Source organism: Ochotona princeps, chromosome 6 (assembly GCF_030435755.1).
Source record: "Ochotona princeps isolate mOchPri1 chromosome 6, mOchPri1.hap1, whole genome shotgun sequence".
Lineage (NCBI taxonomy): Eukaryota > Metazoa > Chordata > Mammalia > Lagomorpha > Ochotonidae > Ochotona > Ochotona princeps.
In genome coordinates this window covers 29524224-29548994 of record NC_080837.1, presented here as the reverse complement: position 1 = coordinate 29548994, position 24771 = coordinate 29524224, and the positions used below count along the sequence as shown (strand labels likewise).

Genomic DNA, 24771 nt, shown 5'->3' with positions numbered 1-24771 from the left:
TGGGATACTACTGGAGCTTGCTGTAGGTGAACAGAAACCCATAGCTTACAGTTGTACGCACCTCAGATTTTAGGAGATGTTCATTGTTGTCCATTCATCTAAGATTAGTCAACTGGTAAAATTAAGATCATTAAGAAAATAGAAATAATAGGAAGAAAGTGAAAGTTGTAATTAAATTTTATCAACGTATCTGTTCAAATTGTACTTTGCACAGCTGAAAACCCTATTTAAGTTTAATTGGGCTTCTGAAGTTTTTATTTGGTCAGATTTATTATCTTGCCAAATATCCACACTAAAAGTTGAATTTGTTCTGTCTACATACATCCCTATAGAGGTACTCACACTGGTACCACTGGCACCTCTCTGGCCATTCTGCCTCATGTCTTTATTTTCTTCACTACCTGCTCCATTTTTCTGATTGGAATTTGTCAGAACATGTAAAGAAACAAAAGAATCTTATGATACATTGTATATACATCGTATACCTTTTCAGTGTATGCCAAAATGGGGGTGGAGGTATATTCTGACAAAAGCAGAAAATGTCTTCATTTGTCCCGAGTGCTCTATGTAGAATGGTTGAGGATAGTTGAGGTCACCCTCTCTCAACATGTTTCCTTTTTCCTCTCTTTTTTTTTTTGGATACACACACGGCCTAACAGAGAGAAAGGAAAAGAGGTGTACTGTCTGCTGGTGTATTCCCCAAATGATCATAACATCCAGGTCTGGGCCAAGCCAAAGCCAGGAGTCAGGAACTCCAACCTGTTCTCCCAAATGGATTACAGGGGGCCAAGTGTTTGCCCGTCTAGGCTGCCCTCCCAGGCCCGTTAGCAAGAAGATGGATCAGAAGCAGAACAACTGAGACTCAAACCATTATTACAATGTGGGTTATTAGCAGCAGCTTAAGCAGCTGCACCACAGTGTTGGTCACAACTTAAAACTGATACCTCTTCTTTCCCAACCTTATGATCATTCTCATGAATCCCTCACTGTGTGAGAGTAATTTTCTGTTCTCAAGAAAAAATGTATGTATATGTATATATGTATACATATACACATATGTATGTCTACATATGAAGTGAATGTGCAAAATGTTCAAAAGTTGCCCAAAAAAACAGTAACTTTGGTACTGAGAAGAGACTTAGAACATCACTTGGGATGCCCCCTACTCGTTTGGAGTGCCTGGGCTTGAGCTCTTGATGATATGCTAAGAATCCTCGCTTCCTGCTAATGCATACCTGGGAAGACAGTAGTGAGAACTCAAGGAATTGGATCCCTGTCACTTAGATGGGATACCCAGGTTAAGTTCTAGATTATTTTCTTTTTTAAAATTTATTTATTTTTTATTGGATAGGTAAATTTACAGAGACAAGGAGAAACAGAAAGATCTTCCATCCACTGGTTCCCTCCTCCAATGGCCACAACAGCCAGGATGGACCAGGCAGAAGGCTGGCACCTGGAACTTTATCTGGGTCTTCTGTGCAGGTGACAGGGGTCAACTTACTTGGAGTGCCATTCAGTTTCTTCCCAGGTACGTCAGTAGGCAGTTGGATCAAAAGCCAAAGGAGTCGGGCCCGGCAGCATGGCCTAGCGGCTAAAGTCCTCTCCTTGAACACCGTGGGATCTCACATGGGCGCTGGTTCTAATCCCGGCAACTCCACTTCCCATCCAGCTCCCTGCTTGTGACCTGGGAAAGCAGTCGAGGACGGCCCAATGCTTTGGGACCCTGCACCCGCGTGGGAGACCTGGAAGAGCTTCCTGGCTTCCCAGCATCGGATCGACGCGCACTGGCCCGTTGCGGCTCACTTGGGGAGTGAAACATCGGATGGAAGATCTTCCTCTGTCTCTCCTCCTCTCTGTATATCCGGCTTTCCAATAATAATAAAATCTTAAAAAAAAAAAAAAAAAAGCCAAAGGAGTCGAGATTTAAGTTGATACTGTGATATGTGATGGCTGTATCACCACACAAGCTCCGCTGTGTCTTTTATTATTGTTATTAAGATTTATTCATTTATTTGAAAGGCAGAGTTATACAGACAAAGGATAAGTTCTCTCTGCTGATTTGCTCCCCAAGGGCTGGGGGTGAGGCAGGTGGAAGCCAGGAGTTTCATCCAGATCTCCTGGATGGGTGCAGGACCCAAGTAATTGGACCATGTTCTGTTTTCCCAGGCACATTAGTAGGGAGCTGGATCAGAAGTGATGCAACCAGGACTCAAATCAATGCTTGTGTGGGATGCTGATACTGTAAGCAGTGACTTTATCCACAAAACCACAGCGCTGCTCCTCCCCTACTTTGAATAAGAAAAAAAATTTTTTTAAAAGACATCCTTAATTGTGATTGATTCTTTTGTTTTTAATTATTTTTTATTTTTATTACAAAGTCAGATGTACAGAGAGGAAGAGAGACAGAGAGGAAGATCTTCGATGATTCATTCCTAAGTGAGCACAACGGCCGGTGCTGTGCCGATCTGAAGCCAGGAACCAGGAAGCTCTTCCAGGTCTCCCACGCAGGTGCAGGGCCCCAAGGCTTTGGGCCGTCCTCGACTGCTTTCCCAGGCCACAAGCAGGGAGCTGGATGGGAAGTGGAGCATCCGGGATTAGAACCGGCACCCATATGGGACCGCGGGGCGTTCAAGGCGAGGACTTTAGCCGCTAGGCCATGCTGCTGGGCCCAAAAAATGTTTTTTAATTAGTAAAGAGTGATATAATCAATAAGAAAAGAACAATCTTTCTGGGTTACTTTTTTTTTTTTTTTTTAAGATTTTCTTATTTGAAAGGCTGAGTTACACACAATAGAGATTTTCCAACCACTGGTTCACTCACCCAAATGGCTGCACCTTGACCAAGCCAAAGCCAAAAGTGGGAACCACATTCTGATCTCCCACTGGGCATAGCGGCTCAAGTTCCTGGACCCTTCCCATTGCCTTCTCAGCAGCATTAACAGGAGCCAGATCAGAAGCAGAACAGCTGGGAGTCAACACTGGTGCTCATGTTGGATGCTGGTGTTGTAGACAGCAGCTTAACTGGTGCCACAACTTTGGCTCCTCAGAATTTATTCTAAATGTTTGTTTATTTGAAACACAGGGACATAGTTCTGCCACCTGCTGGGACTGGGCTAAGCCAAAGGCAGGAGCCAAGAGCTCAAGCCAGGTCTCCCCCATTGGGTGCAGGGTCCCAACTACTTGAGCCATCACTTGCTGCATTAGCAGGAAACTAGAGCCTGGAGCATAGCCAGGATTTGAATGTTGGTCCTCTTACATGGGGTGTGGTCAAGATAATTAAAAAATAACATGTTGAATTTAGAAAAGAGTGTTTCAAAAAAATACTATAAATTATTTTCACTTCATTTTAAAGGCTTGTTTATTATTTGAAAGGTAGGGGGTAGAAGGGGAGGGAGACGTGGGGAAAAAAGAGTTTGAGTTAGTTGGAGATCTTCCACCCGCTGTTTCAGTCCCCAGATGACTGTAACAACCAGTCTGAAGCCAGAAGCTACATCCAGGCTAACCACATGGGTACCAGGGCCCCTGCACCTGAGCCATCATCCTCTGCGTTCCCAGGGTATTTGAGCAGAAAGCCTGATCAGAAGAAAAACAGGCTGGTGTCACAGCAACAGCTTAATCTGTTGTGCCACGATAATGGTCCTAAGTTTGGTTTCTGTAACTGCACTTGTTTTGTTGTTGATGCTGAAAGTAAGTGGAATTGTATCTGTTTTGTTTCAGAGAAAATGTACTTGTAATGAGATACAGTGTTCCTTGTGAAAGTAGAAAAGTAAAAAGTAATTCATCATGCCTGCTGTGGCTTCAGTTCCTAAAGAACTCTACCTCAGTTCTTCACTTAAAGACCTCAATAAGAAGACAGAAGTTAAACCAGAGAAAATAAGCACAAAGAGGTATTTATCCTTTGCTACTTTGATTGAATTCTCTATCAATTTTCAGTACATTTCTTGTATTCCAAGTTAGATGAATTATTTTTTTGTTTGTTTTCTAAGATGTCACTAACATCATTTTTATTTTTTTTTTTTTTAAACTTTTTCCTTTAATTATTTTTGACATTCTTTACATAGAGTAAATAGGGTTCAAGGGCTACAGGAAAGTGGGTAAGACTATTATTGCCATATTGTTTCCTTCATGTATCTGAGGTAAAGGGGGATATTAAGGGAGAAGCCCCACCCAGTCTCCCACCCACCCCAGGTCCCCAATGTGGGGCATGTTGTGAGGGTCCTGCTAAAATGGTTTTGATAGTTCAACAGTTCTGAATCGCTGCCAATCTTGCCATTCCGAGCACGATGAGGTCGCTGAAGAATCCACTGATTGACATAGTCCATCTTAGAATCTCTGTTTGCCCAGTTTTTCGCTGCCAACATATGGCGGAGTTGGTGGACTGACTTGTTCTTTTCTGTCTTTTCTGTCTTTTCATGGTTAGGATTCTGGGTCTGGCATTTCGATTGAGGGGATCCCCAAAGAAACTTTGTGTGAGGTATTCCCAGACCAGATTCTTGTGTGTACTTGATAGTACAGGGTCCAGCACAGTCCATTGCTGCAATCAGCTGGTGGTTGCAATTGCTGGGCCGGTTCTGTTTTCAGCCCTGTCTTCTACTGGAACTAGTGGTTGTTGCAGTCCATCCTGATTCTGCCCAGCACACACTGGGCCCTCACATAAACCAGTGGGAGCTGCAGCCTAGTCGGAGGGACCCACAATAACCTCCACCAGGCCCGCCCCCTATCCTGGTTTCCTTGCTTGCCATTATGTGCAGCAGACTAGTCCATTCTGTCCCACATCCGATTTGGCTCTCATACATGTCAGTGGGCATTGAAGCCCAGCTCAACCCAGTCAGCTCCACTGTCCAGCCCACAACATGCTGTTGGGTGCCTTTCTGTCTAGCCGCCCCCACCCCTGTCCTGGTTTTCATGCTCTCCAGTGGGAGTGGTAAAGAGGTAGAAGCCCACTATTTCCCTGCTAGGCCACTCCCACTCCTGGATTGTGCACTCTCCAGGTGGTTCTGTGGCTTAACTTGACAGAATTAGCCCTCAGTGCCAGCTTCTGCCAGCTGTTGCTGCGGCAAAGCCCAACCAACCCTCACCCACTCTAATTTTTGTTTACACCAGTAGGAACAATCAGCCCAGCCTGGCTTTTCCCTGATCTAGGCCACATGAAGCGCACAGGTGTTGTAGCCCTGCCTAGTCTGGTCTGCCCCCATGCCAACTCACGCTCTCCAGTGGGGGTAGCCATCCAGCAGGGGTGTACCCCCATATTCCCTCTGCCGTCTCCTGGTTCTCACGTATGCTGTTGGGTGCTGCAGCCACACCCAGTACAGGTCATCTCACCTTGGCATTTATAATGTACACTGGTTTTTGTCACGACCAAACCTAGCTCGACCCGTACTCTGTTCTGGTGCTGGGATTTACCAGCTGCTGATGTGAACTGGTTCAGCCTGGTCTGCCCTCGACCCGTGCCAAATGTGTGGGAAACTTTCCATGGCCTGTTCTGGGCTGTTTCCTATCATGCTTCTTGTGCTTACCTGCCGGGTCTATGTTCTGCCAGAGGAGTTGCCCAGGCTTCTCCATCAGAACCCCTCCCAGTGCCAGATTTTGCGCATACCAGGGGGTCCATGAGCCAGCCCAACTCGGTTCACCTCCTGTCCTAGCAGGAACAGTGGCTTTTCCTGACTGGCCTTCAACCCAATCTGGTTCTTTTTTTTTTTTTTTTAAAGATTTATTTATTTTATTACAAAGTCAGATATACAGAGATGAGGAGAGACAGAGAGGAAGATCTTCCATCTGGTGATTCACTCCCCAAAAGAGCCACAACGGGCCGGTGCGCGCCGATTCTCCGAAGCCGGGAACCTGGAACCTCTTCCAGGTCTCCCACGCGGGTGCAGGGTCCCAATGCATTGGGCCGTCCTCGACTGCTTTCCCAGGCCACAAGCAGGGAGCTGGATGGGAAGTGGAGCTGCTGGGATTAGAACCGGCGCCCATATGGGACCCCAGGGCATTCAAGGCGAGGACTTTAGCCGCTAGGCCACGCCGCCGGGCCCCAATCTGGTTCTTGCTGTTGGATGTTTCAGCCCAGCCATGGCTCATCCATACCCACATACAGCTCACACATGGCTCAGAAGGGACTGAGACCTGGCCTAGTCTGTCACACATCTACCCAGGTCCTCCAGAGCACCAGACGGTGTTGGAGTCTGGCCCGGCTTGGTGCGTCCATTCCCAGTGCACACTTGTGCCAAGGGAGAATACAGCCATATCCAGATCAGAACGTAGCCCCCATTCCAGCCATGAGCTCTTTGGTGGGAACCTCAACCCAGCTAGGGTGTCTCCTTAGCTCCCCAACCGGGCCTGTTCCCAGCCATAGATCACGTGCATGCCAGTGGTTGCTATGACTCAGCTTGTCATAGCCTCTCACCTGTCCTGGCCCTTGCCTTACACACTGTGGCTTAGCGTCCTTGGCTCACGCAGACCAGTAGGTGCAAGAGCCTAGCTCAGCATGACCTGTGCTCCATTCTGATTTCTAATATTGCTTGTGAGCTAAGGTTTGCTCAGTCCTGCCCGGTCCACCCCATTCCATTACCAGTCTACACATTAGCCAGCTGCTGAAGCTACTTTGCCCAGCTTGTCCGACCCCAGGTCTGGACCATGTGTTCAACAGCAGAAGCTGTGACCTGACAAGGGAGTTTCCCAAGTTTCTTCACTTGATCCGCTCCCAGACCCAGTTCTCATACGTGCCAATGGGTCTTAGGCCAGTGTGCGGCATAGTCTGGCCTTCCAATTGGCCTTGTATGAGCTGGTGAATGTTGCAGCCCAGCCCACTCCACACCCTATTCAGGATGCACATTCGGGTGCTGCCTCCTTGACCAGTCCAGACTGTTGTGGGTTCCTTTACCTGTGATTGATGGCAGGCTTTTTTGTTACACCTAGTTTAGTCCATTACCCCTTCAACTCTTGAGCTGACCAGTGGGGCTAGTATTTCCACGGGGATTGGCCCACACATCCCCCACAGAATCTACCCCCGGATATGGTTCTCTTGTATGCTGCTTAATGTCATGGCCCTGCCTAATATGACCCATTTCCTGATACATCAGCATGTCAGGTAATAGGATATGATTCTGCTAGACAAGCCCCGAGCCTTAGCTTTTGCATGGACTGGTGTTCGGTGGTCATCATTCTTGAGTGATTATAAGTTCTACAAAGGAGCTAAAGGAGTTCGGTATATCAGTCTTATCCATAAAGATCATCTGGTCCCTCTCTAACCTACAAGGTCTCATTACTCTCCTTTAGCTTCCAAGGAAAATTTACTCTGTTGTTGGGAGTCTGTAGGATTGATTGACATCCCAGAAATAAGTGGGCTTAAATAGAGATACCAAAGCAGCAATTTAAAGCCCCACAACCACAGAGCTGGCTGCCCAGGGACAGGTCACCATGTGGACGCGGTGGCTGGACTAGGGACTCCAAGCATGGAGACGATCCTGGCCTGGCACCCACCAGCAGCCAACAGGTTAAATCCCCATGCCCCAAGTTTGCCCCCTCCCCAATCCCATCCACTGCACCATAGATGAATTATTTTAAAATGTATACCATTACATAAAATTTAAGTCCTTCATGCAGAAGTGCTTAACTATCTTAGCAGAATTTGCACACTTTTTGCTAATGCACACATTGTCTGATTTTTGTACAGTTTTCCAGGTCATGAGTTGTAGAGGCAAAGAATATTAGGGGTAAGCAGAAATTGTGCTCTCATAAGACTATAAAATAATTCTTTATATATATAATGTATTTATTTTTAATTGGAAAGTCAGATATACAAAGAGGTGAAAGAAAGAGATGCCTTGCATCTGCTGGTTCACTCCCAAGTAGCTGAGTTGATCTGGAGCCAGGAGCTTCTTCTGGGTCTGTCATGTGGGTACAGGCTTCCCTGGCTTTGGGCCATCTTCAGCTGCATTTCCCAGGCCACAAGCAGGGAGCTAGAAAGGAAACGGTGCTGCTGGGATACGAACTGTCACTCATATGGGATCCCAGTGCGTACAAGGCAAGGACTTTAGGCTACCACACTGGGCCCAAAAGTAATTCTTTGAGATCATTTTTATTCTTGTGTATTACACAAGTTATAGTACTAATATAGTCCATTTTTTAATAAGCCATGTATTTTTGTCTCATATTCAGTTTTTATTAATTTTAGCACTTTGGACTAAACCTAATGGTTTATTTTGTATACTTTTATTTTTGAAGGTATGCATTTATGCATTTCTAATCATTTATTTCCGTTTTATATAGAAGATAGAGAGATGGAGTGGGAAGAACTAAGATCTTCTACCTATTGCTTCATTCCTTAAATGGCCACATCAGCCAGGGCTGTGCCAGGCTGAAACCAGGATTTTGGAACTCCCCGGATCTCTGCATGAGGCTGTGAATGGGTCTCAGGGACCCAGGGGTGTGTGTGAACAGGCGCTGTGAAGCTGTGACTTGAAAGCACTCTCCAAAATGGGATGTAGCTATCCCACAACATAAGAGATGATGCCTATCTGATAGAGATTACAAAATCTGTCCTGCGATAAAATAGGATGGTGATGGACATGTATTTCTAGAGAAAAGTCTGGAATATATGGAATGTCATTAACATAACTTGTTAATTTTTTAAGATTCACTTATTATTATTGTAAAGGCAGATTTTACATAGAGAAATATCTTCCATCTGTTGGTTCACTCCCCAAGTGGCCACAGTGGCCAATGCTGAGCCAATCTGAAGCCAGGAGCCAGGAGCTTCTTCCAGGTCTCCCATGCAGGTGCAGGATCCCAAGGCTTTGGGCTTCCTCAACTGCTTTCCCAGGGAGCTGGATGGAAAATGGAGCAGGCAGGACACAAGTCAGCACCCACATGGGATCCACAGTGCATGCCAGGCAAGGATTTAGCTACCAGGCTGTTGTGCCAGGTCCAATTTGTTTTGTTTCTGATAAAGACAGAAGACAATGTGAGAACTTTTTCTCTGAATTAATTTATTTTTTATTTTTTTTTTTTTACAAATGGGAAGGTTTAGAGATAAGTAAGTAGCCATCTTTATTTATCAATTTGGGAATAAGAGCTGCACAAAGTAAAGGAGACCCAGCTAGCTATATTCGTCACAATTGTGGGAAGCAGATTTTAGAGATATCAGAAAAAGTAGGTGTTCCTGGAGATAAGCAGGAGGCTCTGGAAAAAATATAAATATTAATATATACGATTCAAAAGGAACCAGTGAAGAGAAATCTAAAGTGTGATTGCACATGGACTTCTTAGGTAGTAATTAGCTAAAGGAAATAGAGAAAAACACAGCATCACAGATGACAAAGGAGGTAAAAGGTTTAAAGGAAGTAAGAAAGAGACATCCCAGAACGAACAGGGGGGCTCAAACCATCACCTGTATGGAATGCTGGCCTTGTTGGCAGTGGCTTAACACATTATACCACAATGTGGGATCCCAGAAAGACAGTCTTTCAGGCGAGACCTCAGATCATTGCTTTCTGCCAGTATCTGTTTATCTCTAAAACTACCCTCATCCTAAGGGAACTGATTTGTATAAATTGCTTGTGTCCAGATTTACGTCTAACTTTGTGTTAACCTAAATCATAAACTTTATTGTCAGTATTATCTGTGTACTTAAAATATGAGATAAGAGACAGGCTTTTTTTCAGATGTGAAATGTGTTAATTGTTTTTTTCTTTCAATTTTAAGTTATGTGTTTAGTGCCCAGAAGATCTTCAAGGCAGCAGAGGAATGCAGATTGGATCGTGATGAGGAAAGGGCTTATGTACTCTACATGAAATATGTAACTGTTTATAATCTCATCAAAAAAAGACCTGATTTCAAGCAGCAGCAGGTACTTTTGCATTTTTGTTTGTTTTTGGCAATAGAATATTGACTTCCTCTAAAATTTTTTAGCAGTAACACTTGTATCACATTATGCAGCATGATGTTCAGACTCTTATGTATGTAGAAAAGCCAGTCTAAAGATTCATTATTTGCATTATTGTCAACTTGCCTGGGACTAGGGCAACATACAGTTGCATAATTTGCTTTCTGTTGCAGTAGTCATTGCTAGGTCAAGTGGAAGGATGAAGTTACGCATTCAGACAAGTGTAACTTTATTTTGTGTTGTATTTTCTCAAAATGTAAGGACTAGTTATGTTTTTTCTATTTTTTTTTGTGGGCTAGTTATGTTTATGTGATGGTTTTCTATCAAAATTAGTATTGATTGCCTTCAGGATCTTTTTTATTGTGTGTGTTTTTTTTTTCCTTGTTTTTGCATCTGGTTCTTGAAACAGATGCTGTTCTGGTTTGCCGAAGCCATTGGGAAGAAGGGAGGGCAAGGATGGTAGATGATTAAAGAAACTGATGGCTACGAGGGGTTGTGGAGAAAATAATTGCATTTCTCTTGTACCACAAATAGAATGTAGAGGAAGGGAAGAGTGTTGTTGATTACGCCTGTACTTAGTCTTGATATTGGACAGAATTAGCTGACTACTGCCTATTGATTGCTTGCCTGATAGAGTGCCATTCTTGAATTATTATGAGATTTTATTGTCTGGTGGCTTGCCTCATTTAAGTTGACTAATATAAAATCATAAACTTTCCCTTACTTTTCAATTCACAATCTCCCTCTTCCGCTGTTCTAATTGAGTTTATTTTGGTTTGGTAATTAATGGATGCCCTGAACAGTTTAAGGCATGGTGGTAAGTCATCACTGGTATTTTTCTTCTAGTCAATTACATTATGTCATTAATAATTACTGGGCCTAGAACCAGCTTTGGGGACAGGGAGATCTAGCAGTTAGAGGTTTCCGAAAATGGCTGCATTTGTCCTGTCGTGGAAAAAACATCTTTTTAACATTTGTGGGCATAATTATTTACATACAAGAGATAGAGGCTTGGGGAAATTCAAACAGATTTTTACATGCACTACGAAATCTGTTATAGTAGAATTATTTAAAAAGAAGCATTCTAAAGTGAGTAATTTTAGAACATTTGAGATTTGGATAATCTTTTGTTTTTGGTGTTTGATTTTGTCTGTTGTGACAGGGCTTTTTTAGTATATGTGCTGCCGAAGCGAACATGACAGGGCTTTTTAAAAAGGTTAAAGGAAAAAAGCTTTTTGTTTAATTTTACAAGTTAGGATATTTTTAAAACTAATTTAGCAGGTCTGGGAAAACTGTTGAGGACGGGCCAAAGTCTTGGGACCCTGCACCTGTGTGGGAGACCTGGAGGAAATTTTCTGGCTCCTGGCTTCAGATCGGCGTAGCACCGGCCGTTGTGGACACTTGTGGAGTGAATCATCGGACGGAAAATCTTCCTCTCTGTCTCTCCTCCTCTCTGTACATATGACTTTGCAATAATAATAAATAAATCTTAAAAAAAAAAAACAGTAGATACAAAATATTCTCAAGATTAGAACCGGCACCCAAATGGGATCCCAGCGCATGCAAGGCAAGGACTTTAGCAGCTAGGCCACCGCGCTGGGCCCTGTTTTTTTTTTTTTTTTTTCCCCTTTTGGAGAAGATTGGGAATAAATTTTAATTCATAGATTTTTCTACTTCCACAGAGCATGTTAGGTTGCCAGAGAGAATGTCTAGTGGAAGTGGTAGAAGTTCGGGTTTGGTGTCTTCTGCAAAGGCTCATGTAACCCAGCCTATACCAAAATAGACTACAACTGTGCAGTTCCTGGTTCTCAATGGAAGGATTATTTTCATTTGCTGTTCTGGAGTATTTCATCTGCTGTGTTAGAGCTGTTTTTAATTTTTTAAAGGTTTATTTATTATTGAAAGTCAGATTTACAAGAGAGAAGAGAGACAGAAAGTGTTTCCATCAGCTTGTCTGCTCCCCCAGTGGCTGCAATGGCTGGAATTCAGCTGATCTGACACCAGGAGCCAGGAGTTACTTCCGCGTCTCCAATGCGGATGCAGGGTCCCAAGGCTTTGGGCCATCCTCAGCTGCTTTCCCAGGCCACAAGCAGGGAGCTGGATGGGAAGTAGAGCAGGTGGGACATGAACCAGTGCCCATATGGGATCCCTGCACATGAAAGGTGATGACTTTAGTCACTAAGCTACAGCACTAGGCCGAGAACTGTTTTTTGTTTCACTTAGTTAAGCCTCTGTATTGTACTTTACGTACATAATGTGTTGGATTTACTAGCTAAATATTTTCTAGGTTTTACCTTTTTTAAGAGATAGATTCAGTCATTTAAAAGGTAGAGTGGCAGAGGGAGAGACAGAATTTTTGTTTTTGAAGATAATTTATATGAAAAGCAAAAAGAGAAAAGTAGAGGAAGAGACAGGGAGATCTTTCATCCTGTGGTTGACTCACCAGAAGACTGTGAAGGCCAGGGCCAAGCCAGGCAGGGGACAGGAGCTTCTTCCAGGTCTGCACATGGGTAGTAAGGGCTCAGACACTGGGTTAATTTCCGCTGCATTTCACAAGCCATTAGTAGCGAGCTGGATCAGAAGTAGGGTAGCAGGAATTCAAACTTGCACCTGATAGGATGTTACTGGTGGCAGCTTTAGCCACTATTCCACTGGCCCCAACAGAGGCTTTCCATGTGCTGTTTTACACTCCCCAAATAATAATAGATCATTGAGCTGATTTAACTGTTCTCAAGCCAAACTAGTCTTGATTTGAAAATCTCTGATTATAGTAGTGGATTGTTTTGTGTTGTTTTATTTTGTTTAAAGATTTATTTTATTTTTATGAAACGTGATACGTACAGAGAGGAGGAAAGTCAGAGAGGAAGATCTTCCATCTGATGATTCACTTCCAAAGTGGCCAAAATGGCCAGAGCTGCCCTGATTCGAAGCCAGGAGCCAGGAATTTCTTCCAGATCTCCCACGAGGGAGCAGGGTCCCAAGGCTTTGGGCCATTGTCAAACTGCGTTCCCAGACCACAAGCTCAGAGCTGGATGGGAAGTGGAGCCACTGGGGTTAGAACTGGCACCTATATGAGATCCCAATGCATGCAAGCCGAGGACTTTAGGTGCTAGGCTACAGTACTGAGGGTGGATTTCTTTCTTTCTTTCTTTCTTTTTTTAAGATTTATTTATTTTTATTGGAAAGTCAGATATACAGAGAAGAGGAGAGACAGAGAGGAAGATCTTCCATCCGATGATTCACTCCCCAAGTGACCGCAACGGCCAGTGCTGTGCCGATCCGATGCCGGGAACCAGGAACCTCTTCCGGGTCTCCCACGCGGGTACAGGGTCCCAAGGCTTTGGGCCGTCCTCTTCTGCTTTTCCAGGCCACAAGCAGGGAGCTGGATGGGAAGTGGAGCTGTCAGGATTAGAACCAGCGCCCATATGGGATCCCAGCTCGGCGTTCAAGGCGAGGACTTTTAGCTGCTAGGCCATGCTGCCAGGCCCTTAAAGGGTAGATTTCTTAAAGGTAGCTTCTTTTTTGTTGGTTGGTATCTATTTGTTCAAGATATCCCGAACTTTAACATCTGGTTTATAGGTCAAAAGTTTTCAGTCCAGTTGGGATATAAGTAGATATTACAAATTACTGGTGGAAAACAGAATAAGTCAGTTTAGAACAAACAAAAATATACATGCTGTATATCTGTATAGAATTTGCTTTATTGCTTCTGAGAGGAAGAAAAGTAGGTACATATTTGTAGTATGAAAATGTTTTGTTTTTGAAAAGTTTTGCTCTTTTTTGACAATTATTTATAAATAGTAACAATAGTACTACTTAGTGGCTTATTAAATAAGTAACATGTTATTGGATTTTCTTGTAGTATGCTAATATGGATAAATGCTTTTGAAACATTTGCGGAATTGTGAATATATGTAGGTTAACAGTTTAAAAAATACTTTAGCCATAATCATGTTTTCATCTAAACTTTCCATGATTTGATCTGTTTGACATGTGCCGTGTGAGGTACCTAGACTAACAGAATGGATGGTTTTGCTGTAATTTTAGGACTACTTTCATTCAATGCTTGGACCTGCAAACATCAAAAAAGCTATTGAAGAAGCTGAAAGACTCTCTGAAAGCCTTAAACTAAGGTACAGACATTATTCCGAAATCTTTTAAGGAATGTAGGTTTAGAGGCCATATTACTTAGTACTTTCCCATTCATATCTGGTCACACAGAAAGTACCTCAGATCCTAGAAATTGGTCTTACTTTAACTGGGACACAGAAATCACAATCTAATGCTGTAGCCTCTGCGTGATGTTCATGTGTTATCACAGCTGTTAAAATTTTTAAGCTCTTGATAAAGCAGATTGTTTAGGATATTACTGGCAGAATAGTTTAAGTTATATTTAGTGTAATTCATAGTATTTATGTTCCTTACAATTTTGTTTTTGTTTTTTTTTTTTCATTTTTTATTATATTTGTGACAGTCTTTACATGGTTAATTAGGGTAAAAAGGTTCAAGGGCTACAGGAAAGTAGGTAAGACTATTATTTCCATATTGTTTCCTTCATGTATCTGTTCCTTACAATTTTGTAGAAAAGAATTAACGCTGCAGTGCTTCAGGTTGTTCTGTGCTATTGGACGCTGGTCTTAAGAAAATTAAATGTTTACTATTTTGATTTGTACTGAGTTGGAGAGTTACTTTAAGAAAAAGAAAAATGAAAGTATTTCTGGTACTTAGTATAGCTGGTTTCCAAGATATATAAAATAATTGCAAATCCAAGACTCTGTGTGTTTTAGTGATAAGTCATTGTTTAAATTCACGTTGAACCCTTATGAACATCATAATGCCTTCATGGAGATCCTGGTGTATAAATTTCTGCCCCTACCTACATTACTAATATCATTAATGCATAAATCCAAAGGCATTCTTAAAAATATGGCACAGGGGGTGAGAACAGTAGAATTGGTTTCAGGTGCTACAACTTAGTGGAGAAAACTAAGAGATTTACCATGTGAATAATAGTTGAAATACAAAAACCAGAAAATTAACCAGGTTGACATATTTCTGCATTGGTCTGACATTTTTCACTGAGAATGCTCTGTATGTTACCTGTTTTTAAAAATATTCTTTAGGGGCTGGCATTGTGTAGTTGATAAAGCTGTGGGTTATGATGCTGGCATCCCATACAGGCGCTGGTGTAACCTCTGGCTGTTGCTGCCCCAACTCCCTGCCAGTGTACCTAGGAAAGCATTGGAATGGTGTCCCAAGTGCTTGGGACCTAGCATACGTGTGGGAGGTCTGGAAGAATTCTTGAGGCTCTTAGCTTTCATCTGACACAACCCCAATATTGCTGCTGTGCCACGTAGGGAGTAATCCAGAGGATGGAAGATTGGTCTGTCTCTCCATCTTTGTAACTCCGCCTTTCAAAAAAAATTTTTTTTTAAGTACATTTTTTTTTAAAAGGTCAAACTATTTTTGAAATACAAAAATAAGGAATATCTGTGTTCAGGTGGTAGCATTATAGATGATATATATTTTTTAAAATTTTTATTGGAAAGTCAAATATACAGAGAGAGAGAAATATTTTCCATGCGATGATTCTGGCAATGGCTGGAGAAGAGCTAATCCAAAGGCAGTAGCAAGGAGAAAGGGAAGTTCACCAGGAGCTCAGGGGGTGAACCCAAGCAAAGAAGTGTCCGTCCTGCTGGTCTGTCTGATTTGATCAGGAGCAGAGACAGAGCAGCAGACTCCATACAGGCCGTACAGGAACAGGGTGGATTTCCCAGCCCAGACACCCACCAGAGCTGCATCAGGCACCATTTTGTGTAGGAAGGCAGAGGTTATAGGATGGGAGTGTGCATGCACTAAGCTGGGAGCAAACTCATTTCTGGCTCAGTGCATTGCATCAATGTGGCTTCCTATAGGTACCACCCAAAATAGCTACGGGTAGCCCCCTAACCTAATGGCCAGCAGATCTAGGACTCCACAAGCGGAGGAACTACAGTGAGCTGTGTATGCGCTGAGCTGGGAGTGAATTCACTTTCAGTTCAGTGCATTACACTGGTCCCACAGGGAAAATAATACCGACTTTGGCTTTGTATGGGTCAAAATAAGTCTGGGTGGTCCTAAGGCCTAATGGCCAGAGGGTTCCAACAGGAACAGCACCACCAACAACCTAGTTATCTAGGACACCTGGTATCTCCCAAATTCTGGGAACGGCTCAAACCAGAAGTGGGAGAAAGGTTGTACAGACAATGGTGCAGCCACAGCACGGACTCACAGGAAGTAGAGAGTAGTGAGCCAGGAGCCAGGGCGACGGAGACTGTGTTGGAAACCTAACACAAGAATGCAGACCAGTAACTCACTGGAGGGAGTGGCACAAGTGATGGCAAGCAAAGAACCGGGTACCAAATGCAGTAAGTAAATTGAGTTATAGACCTGTGGGTGACACAGCTTAGAAACCTGCCACAAGAAGAATCTGCTAACCAGAAGACAGTGACCAAGAGCAAAAGAAGAGACAGGCAAATGAGTGTTTTTTATATATATATATATATATATATATATATATATATATATATATATATATATATATATTAGATAATCTTTACATAGTTGATTAGGGCACAAAGGGTCAAGGGCTACAGGAAAGTGGGTAATACCATTGTTTCCACACTAATATCATCCTTTTCCCCCCTGTATCTGGGGTCAGGGGAGAAACAAAGGGAGAAGCCCCACCCAACCTCCCACCCATCCCAGGTCCCCGATGTGAGGCGAGCTCCAAGGGTCCTGCTCAAGCAGTTTTCATAGTTCAACAGTTCTGAATTGCTGCCAGTCTCGCCATTCTGAGCATGATGACATCTCTTCAGAATCCACTGGCTGACATAGTCTCTTCACTGTTGGGATTCTGAAATGAGCAGTTGAGTTGGAGGGATCTCCAAAGAAACTTCGTCTGAGGTGATCCCAGACCTGATTTTTTTGTTTTAAAGATTTATTTATTTTTTATTGGAAAGTCAGATTTACAGAGAGGAGGAGAGACAGAGAGGAAGATCTTCCGTCCGATGATTCACTCCCCAAGTGACCACAACGGCTGATGCTATGCTGATCCGAAGCCAGGAGCCAGGAACCTCTTCCGGGTCTCCCACACTGGTGCAGAGTCCCAAGGCTTTTGGGCCGTCCTTCTACTGCTTTCCCAGGCCACAAGCAGGGAGCTGGATGGGAAGTGGAGCTGCCGGGACTAGAACCGGTGCCCATATGAGATCCCGGGGCATTCAAGGCGAGGACTATAGCTGCTAAGCCACGCCGCCGGGCCACAGACCTGATTCTTGTGTGTGCTTGCCAGTACAGGGTCCGGCACAGTCCTTTTTCCAAGTCAGCTTATGCACATGCTGGTGGTTTCAATTGCTGGGTCAGTTCTGTTTCCAGCCCTGTCTTCCACATGAACCGATGGGTGTTGTAGTCCAGCCCGATCCTGTCCACTACATACTCTGTCCTCATACAAACCAGTGGGAGCTGCATCCTAGTTGGGGTGACTCCCCATAACCCCCACCAGGCCCGCCCCCTACCCTGGTTCCCATGCTTGCCAGTATGTACCGCAGACTTTGTCCAGTCTGTCCCACATCCCATTTAGCTCTCACGTGTCAATGGGCATTGGAGCCCACACACATACTGGCAGGTGCCTTTCTGTCTAGCCCCCCTCCCCCGCCCCCGTCCCTGTCCTGGTTTTCATGCTCTCCAGTGGGAGTGGTAACTCAAGAAGGAGGTGCCCACTATACTTCCACTCCTGGATTATGCACTGTCCAGGTGGTTCTGGAGTTTAACTTGACAGAATTGGCCCTCAGTGCCAGCCACTGCCAGCTGATGCTACAGCAAGGCTCAACCAAGCCTCACCCACTCTATTTTATGCTTGCACCAGTCAGAGCAGTCAGCCCAACCTGGTCTTTCACTGATCTAGCGCACATGAGGCCCACAGGTGTTGTAGCCCTGCCTAGTCTGGTCTGCCCCCATCCCAACTCACGCTCTCCAGTGGGAGTGGCTGTCCAGCAGGGGAGCGCACATTCCCTCTGCCGGCTCTGCCCCTCCCTTCCTGGTTCTCACGTGTGCTGTTTGGGCTCTGTGGCCAAATCTGGTACGGCTGACTTCACCTTGGCAATCTGTAATGTGCACTAGTATGTGTTGTGACCAATCCTGACTCAGCCCACACTCTGTTCTGGTGCTCGAATTCACCAGCTGCTGATGTGAACTGGTTCAGCCTGGTCTGAGCATGACCTGTGCCAAATGTATTACGGTGGGTATCTTTCTCTGACCCAGTCTGGATTGCTCTCTGTCGTGGTTCTTGCGCTCACGTACAGGAACTGTGTTATTTTTTTTTTCCACTTTTTTTTTTTTTTTAGATTTATTTACTTTTATTTGAAAGTTAGGTTTACAGAGGGAAAGAGATTCACTCCCCAAGTGACCCCAACAGCCAGAGCTGAGCCAATCCAAAGCCAGGAGCCAGGAGCTTCTTCCAGTTCTCCTATGTAGGTACAGGTCCTAAGGTTTTGGGCCATCCTCTACTGCTTTCCTAGGCCATAAGCAGGGGACTGGAAAGGAAGTAGAGTAGCTGGAATACAAACCGGTGCCCATATGGGATCACGGTGCATGCAAGGCGAGGCCTTTAGCCAGTAGGTTACTGCACCAGGCCCAATTTCTACTCTAAAACCTCACAATGGAGATTAAATTTCTAAGTGAATTTCAAAGGGACAAACTATACACAAACCAAAACTGAACTATTTGTAGTGTTTCATTTTTTCATATTTTTGAAACCAAGTGCAAGCTATATACAAACCAAAACTGAATGTATCTATTGCAGCTGCTGTGTTAGGCACCAAGTTTCATAAAAATGAAAAATGAAGCAGTACAGATAGAGACGATTAAAGACCAGCATGTCTTCTAGTTTTTTTTTTTTTGTTGTTGTTGTTGTTTCATAACTTTTATTCTTTTATCTGAAAAGAACTTGTGGATAGCTTCCTATGTGTCATGCTTGAGTATGTCACTAATGGACATAGTCCCAGGCCTAGAAGCTCAAGAGGAGCAAATCAGTCAAAACCTCCTGGTCAGGAACTGTGTTCTGACACAGGAGTTTGTCAAGCTCCTCCATCAGAACCTCTCACTGTAGCAGATCTTGCACATACCGGTGGGTCCATGGGCCAGCTCTACTTAGTTCACCTTCTGTCCTGGCAGTAACAATGGCCTTTCCTTGTTGGCCCTCAACCCATTCTGGTTCTTACTGTTGGATGTGCCAGCCCAGCTAAGACTCATCCTTACCCAGACACTGCTCACACATGACTCAGTAGGGGCAGAGACCTAGCCTGGTCCATCCTACATTTACCCTGGTTCTTCAGTGCACCAGATGGTGCTGGAGTCTAGCCCAGCTGCACGTACCCAGCCCCAGTTCACATTTGTGCCAAGGGAGATTGCGGCCATATCCAGACCAGAACACAGCCCCCACTCCAGCCCCCGCACTCACCAGTGGGAACCCCAATGCAGCAAGGGTGTACTCTCATAGCTCCCCAACTGAGCCTTTTCCCAGCCCTATGTTATGCGCGTGCCAGTGGTTGCTCTTACCCAGTTGGCTTAGCCCCTTACCAGACAGGCAAATGAGTATTACTGAAGACTCCCTACAAATTGCAGAAGCCTTTGTCAACCTCAGAATTAGCTAGGTAATATGTCAAGGAAATGGGGAATAAATAACTTAAAAAGCTTGTTATATAGCTTCTTGTGAACAAGGAGAAGCACATACAGGAATTTTAGGACTGTGTCACACAGGAAATAGCAATGAAACAAAATCAAGCAGAATTATTAGAAATGAAGGACACAATGGAGCAAATTTAAAAATTCGTTAGGAAGTCTCAATAATAGAATGAATGAGGTAGAAAACAATCTCAGGAGATAAAACAGTCAAAAAGCTAGAAGAGGAACTAAGTCAAACTAAAAACAGTATTCAGGAGTTAGGTGACAGCATTAAAAAGCCAAATATAATAGTTATGGGAGTTCCAGAAGGTACAGAAAGAGAAGCTATGTTTAAATATGTATTCAGTGAAATGATAAAGGGAAACTTCCTGATCTGGAGAAAGAATTGGGAAAGAAAATACAGAAGGGGCACAGAACTCGCAATAGGGTTGACCAGAAACAGTCTTCACCACAACACGATAATCAGGCTCTCTTCAATGGAACATAAGAAAAAGATCCTTAAATGTGCATGTGAAAAATATCAGTTGACGTATAGAGGAATGGCAGTCAGACTCACAGGAAACCTTTCACAGGGAACTTTACAGGGAAGGAGAGAATGGAGCCCATATTCCAGATTTTTAAAAGAAAAAATTGTTGGTTGGTCCAGGGTAACATACACAGCAAAGCTTTCCTTTGTCTTTAAAAATGCAGTAACATTCTTGCACAGTAAAGAAAAGTTCTTGTTCACAAGAAGGATATGCCTCTTCTAGACCTGTCCTACAAATGATGCTTGAAGATGTTCTCTTGACAAAGAAAAAGAATAGCACCCATGAAAACCAAAGAAAAATGTGAAGAACGTCCCAGTAAAATAACAGAAGACTAAATCAAACAATGAACAAATCATTGCTAAAATGAGAGGACCAGGGCTTGGCAGCGTGGCCTAGTGGCTAAGGTCCTCGCCTTGATCCCATATGGCTGCTGGTTCTAATCCCGGCAGCTCCACTTCCTCTCTATCTCTCCTCCTCTCAGTATATCTGACTTTGTAATAAAAATAAAATAAATCTTAAAAAAAAAAAGAGAGGACCAAATTACCACCCATTCAAATTAACCATGAATGTAAATGCTTTAAGCTCATCAATCAAACAGCATAGATTAGTAGACTGGATTAAAAAAATCTCATCTATCTGTTGCCCTGCAGAAGACACATCTCACCAACAAAGATTGTTTTTTTTGATGTTTTTGCTTTTAGCCTCATTTCTTTAAAACAGGTTTTTTTCTAATATTAAATTCTTCACTGACTCATACAATAGCATCATTTTCTTTAAGGTTATACAATAGCATCATTTTCTTTAAGAAAATTCTTGATTTTCTTTTCATTTCTTCAGTGACACATCAGTCATTCAGCAGCATGTCATTTAACTTCAAGGTGTTGTAAATTTCTGCTTTTCTTCCTGTTGATTTTGGTTGGTGGCTTTTCATTTAAGGGGATGTATAGTAACTGTTATAGAGACTGTCTCATCCAAATTTGAGGATACAATGCAGTATGCATCTCTACTTCCAAATCAAAGATGGGCTCCCAGTGAAACTGTTAAATATATCTTGACAATAGGATGCTGGACCCTATGCTGTTGTCCATGCCCACAATGATGGACTTATAACTGTTTATGACGAGCTATACTATTGTAATAATATAGGGGAACTCCGTGTGTGTGGGGGTGGTTTGGGGAGAGGGTCAGAGAAACACCAGAACCTGTGAGACTATCTAATAATAATAATTATTATAAATAAATGAAAATACATATGTACTGTTTAGGGCCTACACAATGGCTCACTTGGCTAGTCCTCCCCCTTCAAGCACTGGGATCGCATATGGGAGCTGGTCCATATACCAGCTACTCCACTTCCCATCTGGCTCCCTGCTTGTGGCCTGGGAAAGCAGTAGAGGATGGCCTAAGTCTTGGGATCCTTCATACCCATGTGGGAGACCTGGAAGATGCTCCTGGCCGCTGGCTTTGGATCGACTCAGCTCCAGCTGTTTTGGCTACTTGGGGAGTGAAGCAGCAAATGAAAAACTTTCTTTTTGTCTCTTCTCTCAGTAAATCTGCCTTTCCAATAAAAATTAGCAAGATCTTTGAAAAAAAATTTACTGTTCAAAATATCTTAGTACTTTTTTTTCTCTCTCTCTTTTTTTTTTTTATTAATTGCATCGCATTATGTGACACAGTCCCATATGCACTGGGATTCCCCCCGCTCCTCCCCAAACCCTCCCCCCCATGGTGGATTCCTCCACCTTGCTGCATTACCACAGTTCAAAATCAGTTGAGATTCTTTCATTGCAAGCATATACCAAACATAGAGTCCAGTATCTCATTGCCCAGACAAATTCAATGGCTTGTTGGGGAGACCCTCTCTGGTCTGAAGGTAGAGCTGGCCGAGCACCATCCCTATCAATTAAAAGCCCTTACGTAAAGTATCTTAGTACTTTTTCAATAAACAAGGAAAAGCTTATTGTAGCTGAATACTTGAGAGGGCCAATTCAATGACTAACAGTCCACATATAATTTAATCGGGAAGAATTTCTTATAACTCCTTTTCAAGTTTATGTAAGAGACAGTGAAAAAGAGCTCCCATCCACTGGTCCACTCCCCAAATTGTAACATTTTGGCCAGGGGCCAAAACTGTGAGGTGAAAATTCAATCTAAGTTTCTCATATCCATGGCAGGAATCAATTACTTGAGTTACCACCACTGTCTTCCAGGTCCTGCTTTAGCAGGAAACTGGAATTAGCAGTGGGAGAAGGTCTCAAACTTAAAATTGTAGGTGTAGGAATGCAGGGTTCCCAACCCATATAAACTTTCAGGCTGAACATCTGCCTCTGCAGTAGTCTTTTTATTCCTGAACCATAACTGAGCACCCAGGGATCTGGATTCCAGTATTTAGGAGTACTTGGAGTACGCTGGAACTTGACTATGAGATGTATTTTATTTCATGTACTTGTTTTGGATTAATATTCAGTGTTTTTATAGAGAATTTTTGCTGTCCTATCAGAACATTAAATACAATCAGTGACAAAGATAGGTGCTTTTTGAAACACAAATACTTTTCTGTAATGGCAATACTTTCTGATTTGCACCAATAGTTCTTGGAGTCAGTGTTAATGAGTTAACCTGTAATCAGGTACGCCTATATTAGAGTACCTGATTCAAGTCCAGGCTATTCCATGCTTGCGTACCCAGTTCCTGCTGATGTTCCTGGAAGGCAGCAGAGGATGGCCCAACTACTGGCTTTCTGTCATCCCTGTGGGAGATTTATTCCCCCTGGCTTCAGCTTAACCCTAGCAATTGTGGACATTTCATGAGTTAACTAGTAAGTGGAAGACCCCTTTCTTTCTCTTCCTTTCTTTGTCCCTCTGCTTGTTAAAATGAAGAAAAAAATGAAGTGAGAAGAACTGTCAACATGCAGAAAGAGTCTGAAATTAGGAAAAAAAATTAGAATAAAGGGAGTGAGAAACTGATTCAGTATTTTAATAATTTTTTTTAGTCCAATCTTTCAGTTTAATGAGATATCTGTTACTGAATGACTTCTAGAATCCTGTTTGGTTCTAAAATTTTCGAATTTGCTTTGGTTTTTTCCTGAGATATAAATTGCTTTGTCAACAGATAAGAACTTTTTTACTAAGTGTCTGGTCCCACATGTTTGGCTTTTTTTTAAAAAAAATTTATCTATTTTTTGGAAAGTCAGATATACAGAGAGGAGGAGAGACAGAGAGGAAGATCTTCCGTCTGATGATTCACTCCCCAAGCAGCCTCAACAGCTAGAGCTGTGCCAATCCGAAGCCAGAAGCTTCTTCTAGGTCTCCCACGTGGGTGTAGGATCCCAAGGCTTTGGGCTGTCCTCAACTGCTCTCCCAGGCCACAAGTAGGGAGCTGGATGGGAAGCGGGGCCGCTGGGATTAGAACCGGCGCCCACATAGGATCCTGGGTGTCAAGGCGAGGACTTTAGCTGCTAGGCATCACACCACGCCCCATTTTTGGCTTCTTAACTATGACATTTAGAACAGCTCTATATTAAAATATCTTAACATCTGTCATAATTTGTAGTATATCAGTCACAGAGATCTTTTCCCCCTTCAAGTCTGAAGTAAGTTCCTGGCTAAGATTTTCCTCTCATCAGAACAACTGTGTGAGAAAGGGCGCTAGAGATATCTCTAGAATCTGGAAGATGGACTGTAATTTTTTTTTTTTTGAAGATTTAGTTTTTTTGTTGTTGTTTGTTGTTGTTGTTGGAAAGGCAGATCTGCAGAGAGAAAGAGAGACAAAAAGATTTTCAGTCTACTGGTTCCCTCCCAAAGAGGCTGCAGTGGCCAGAGCTAAGCTGATTTGAAGCCAGGAGCTTCTTCTGGGTTTCCCATGCAGGTGCAGAGTCCCAAGGCATTGGGTCATCCTGCGCTACTTTGCCAGGCCACAAACAGGGAGCTGATGGGAAGTGGAGCAGCCAGGACATGAACTAGTGTCCATATGGGATCTCAGTGGATGCAAGATGAGAATTTAGCTATCGTCCTGAGCCTAAGTGGACTATAAGATTAAATTCCTGAGCACGTTGGGATACTTTTTTTTTTTTTTTTTGCTGAAACTACAGTTATCAGGCATCATGGCTGTGGTATGATTTCCTACTTAAAGATTAAACATAGTTCCAGATTCTAGAAAACACTTGAGCAAAAAGGTTTAAAAAGTGACTGGGAAAGGTATTGATAACATCACCTGCCATTATAGCATACCTTTCAGATATTTATTGTCTTACCCATTTATTTTGCGTTTATGTTAGGGATTCTCTTAGATTCAATTCTGACCAAGTCTATGGGTATCAGAATCCTGCAGAAAGGGATTAGACAGGTTCTTAAAGGATCCCGAAGCCACAAGTCAGTACTGTTGGAAAACATGCCTTACTTTGATTTTGGTTACTATCAGCTGTATTTAAAAGGATTTCCAGAGGGGTGGAAGTGTTTTGGCATAGTTGGTTAAGCTGTCCTCTGTAACACTGACGTCCCATCTGGGCACCTGTTCAAGTCCTAGCTGTTCCACTTCTGATCTGCCCCATGCTAATGCACCTAGGAAAGTCACAGGAATGGCCCAAATCCTTGGGCTCTCTACCCACATGGAAGACCTAGGAGAAACTCTGGGCTCCTAACAG

The 24771-nt window shown here is 43.2% G+C and overlaps 1 protein-coding gene across 1 annotated transcript in view; it reads left to right on the top strand.

The window, feature by feature from the left end:
• USP8 (ubiquitin specific peptidase 8) overlaps nucleotides 1-24771 on the top strand; it is an 84438-nt gene that overhangs the window by 12357 nt on the left and 47310 nt on the right. The window contains exons 2-4 of the mRNA XM_058665865.1: nucleotides 3717-3886; nucleotides 9702-9846; nucleotides 13930-14015. Of these exons, the coding sequence (XP_058521848.1) occupies nucleotides 3783-3886; nucleotides 9702-9846; nucleotides 13930-14015 (335 nt within the window). The 5' untranslated portion in view covers nucleotides 3717-3782. The remainder of the gene's footprint in view (nucleotides 1-3716; nucleotides 3887-9701; nucleotides 9847-13929; nucleotides 14016-24771) is intronic.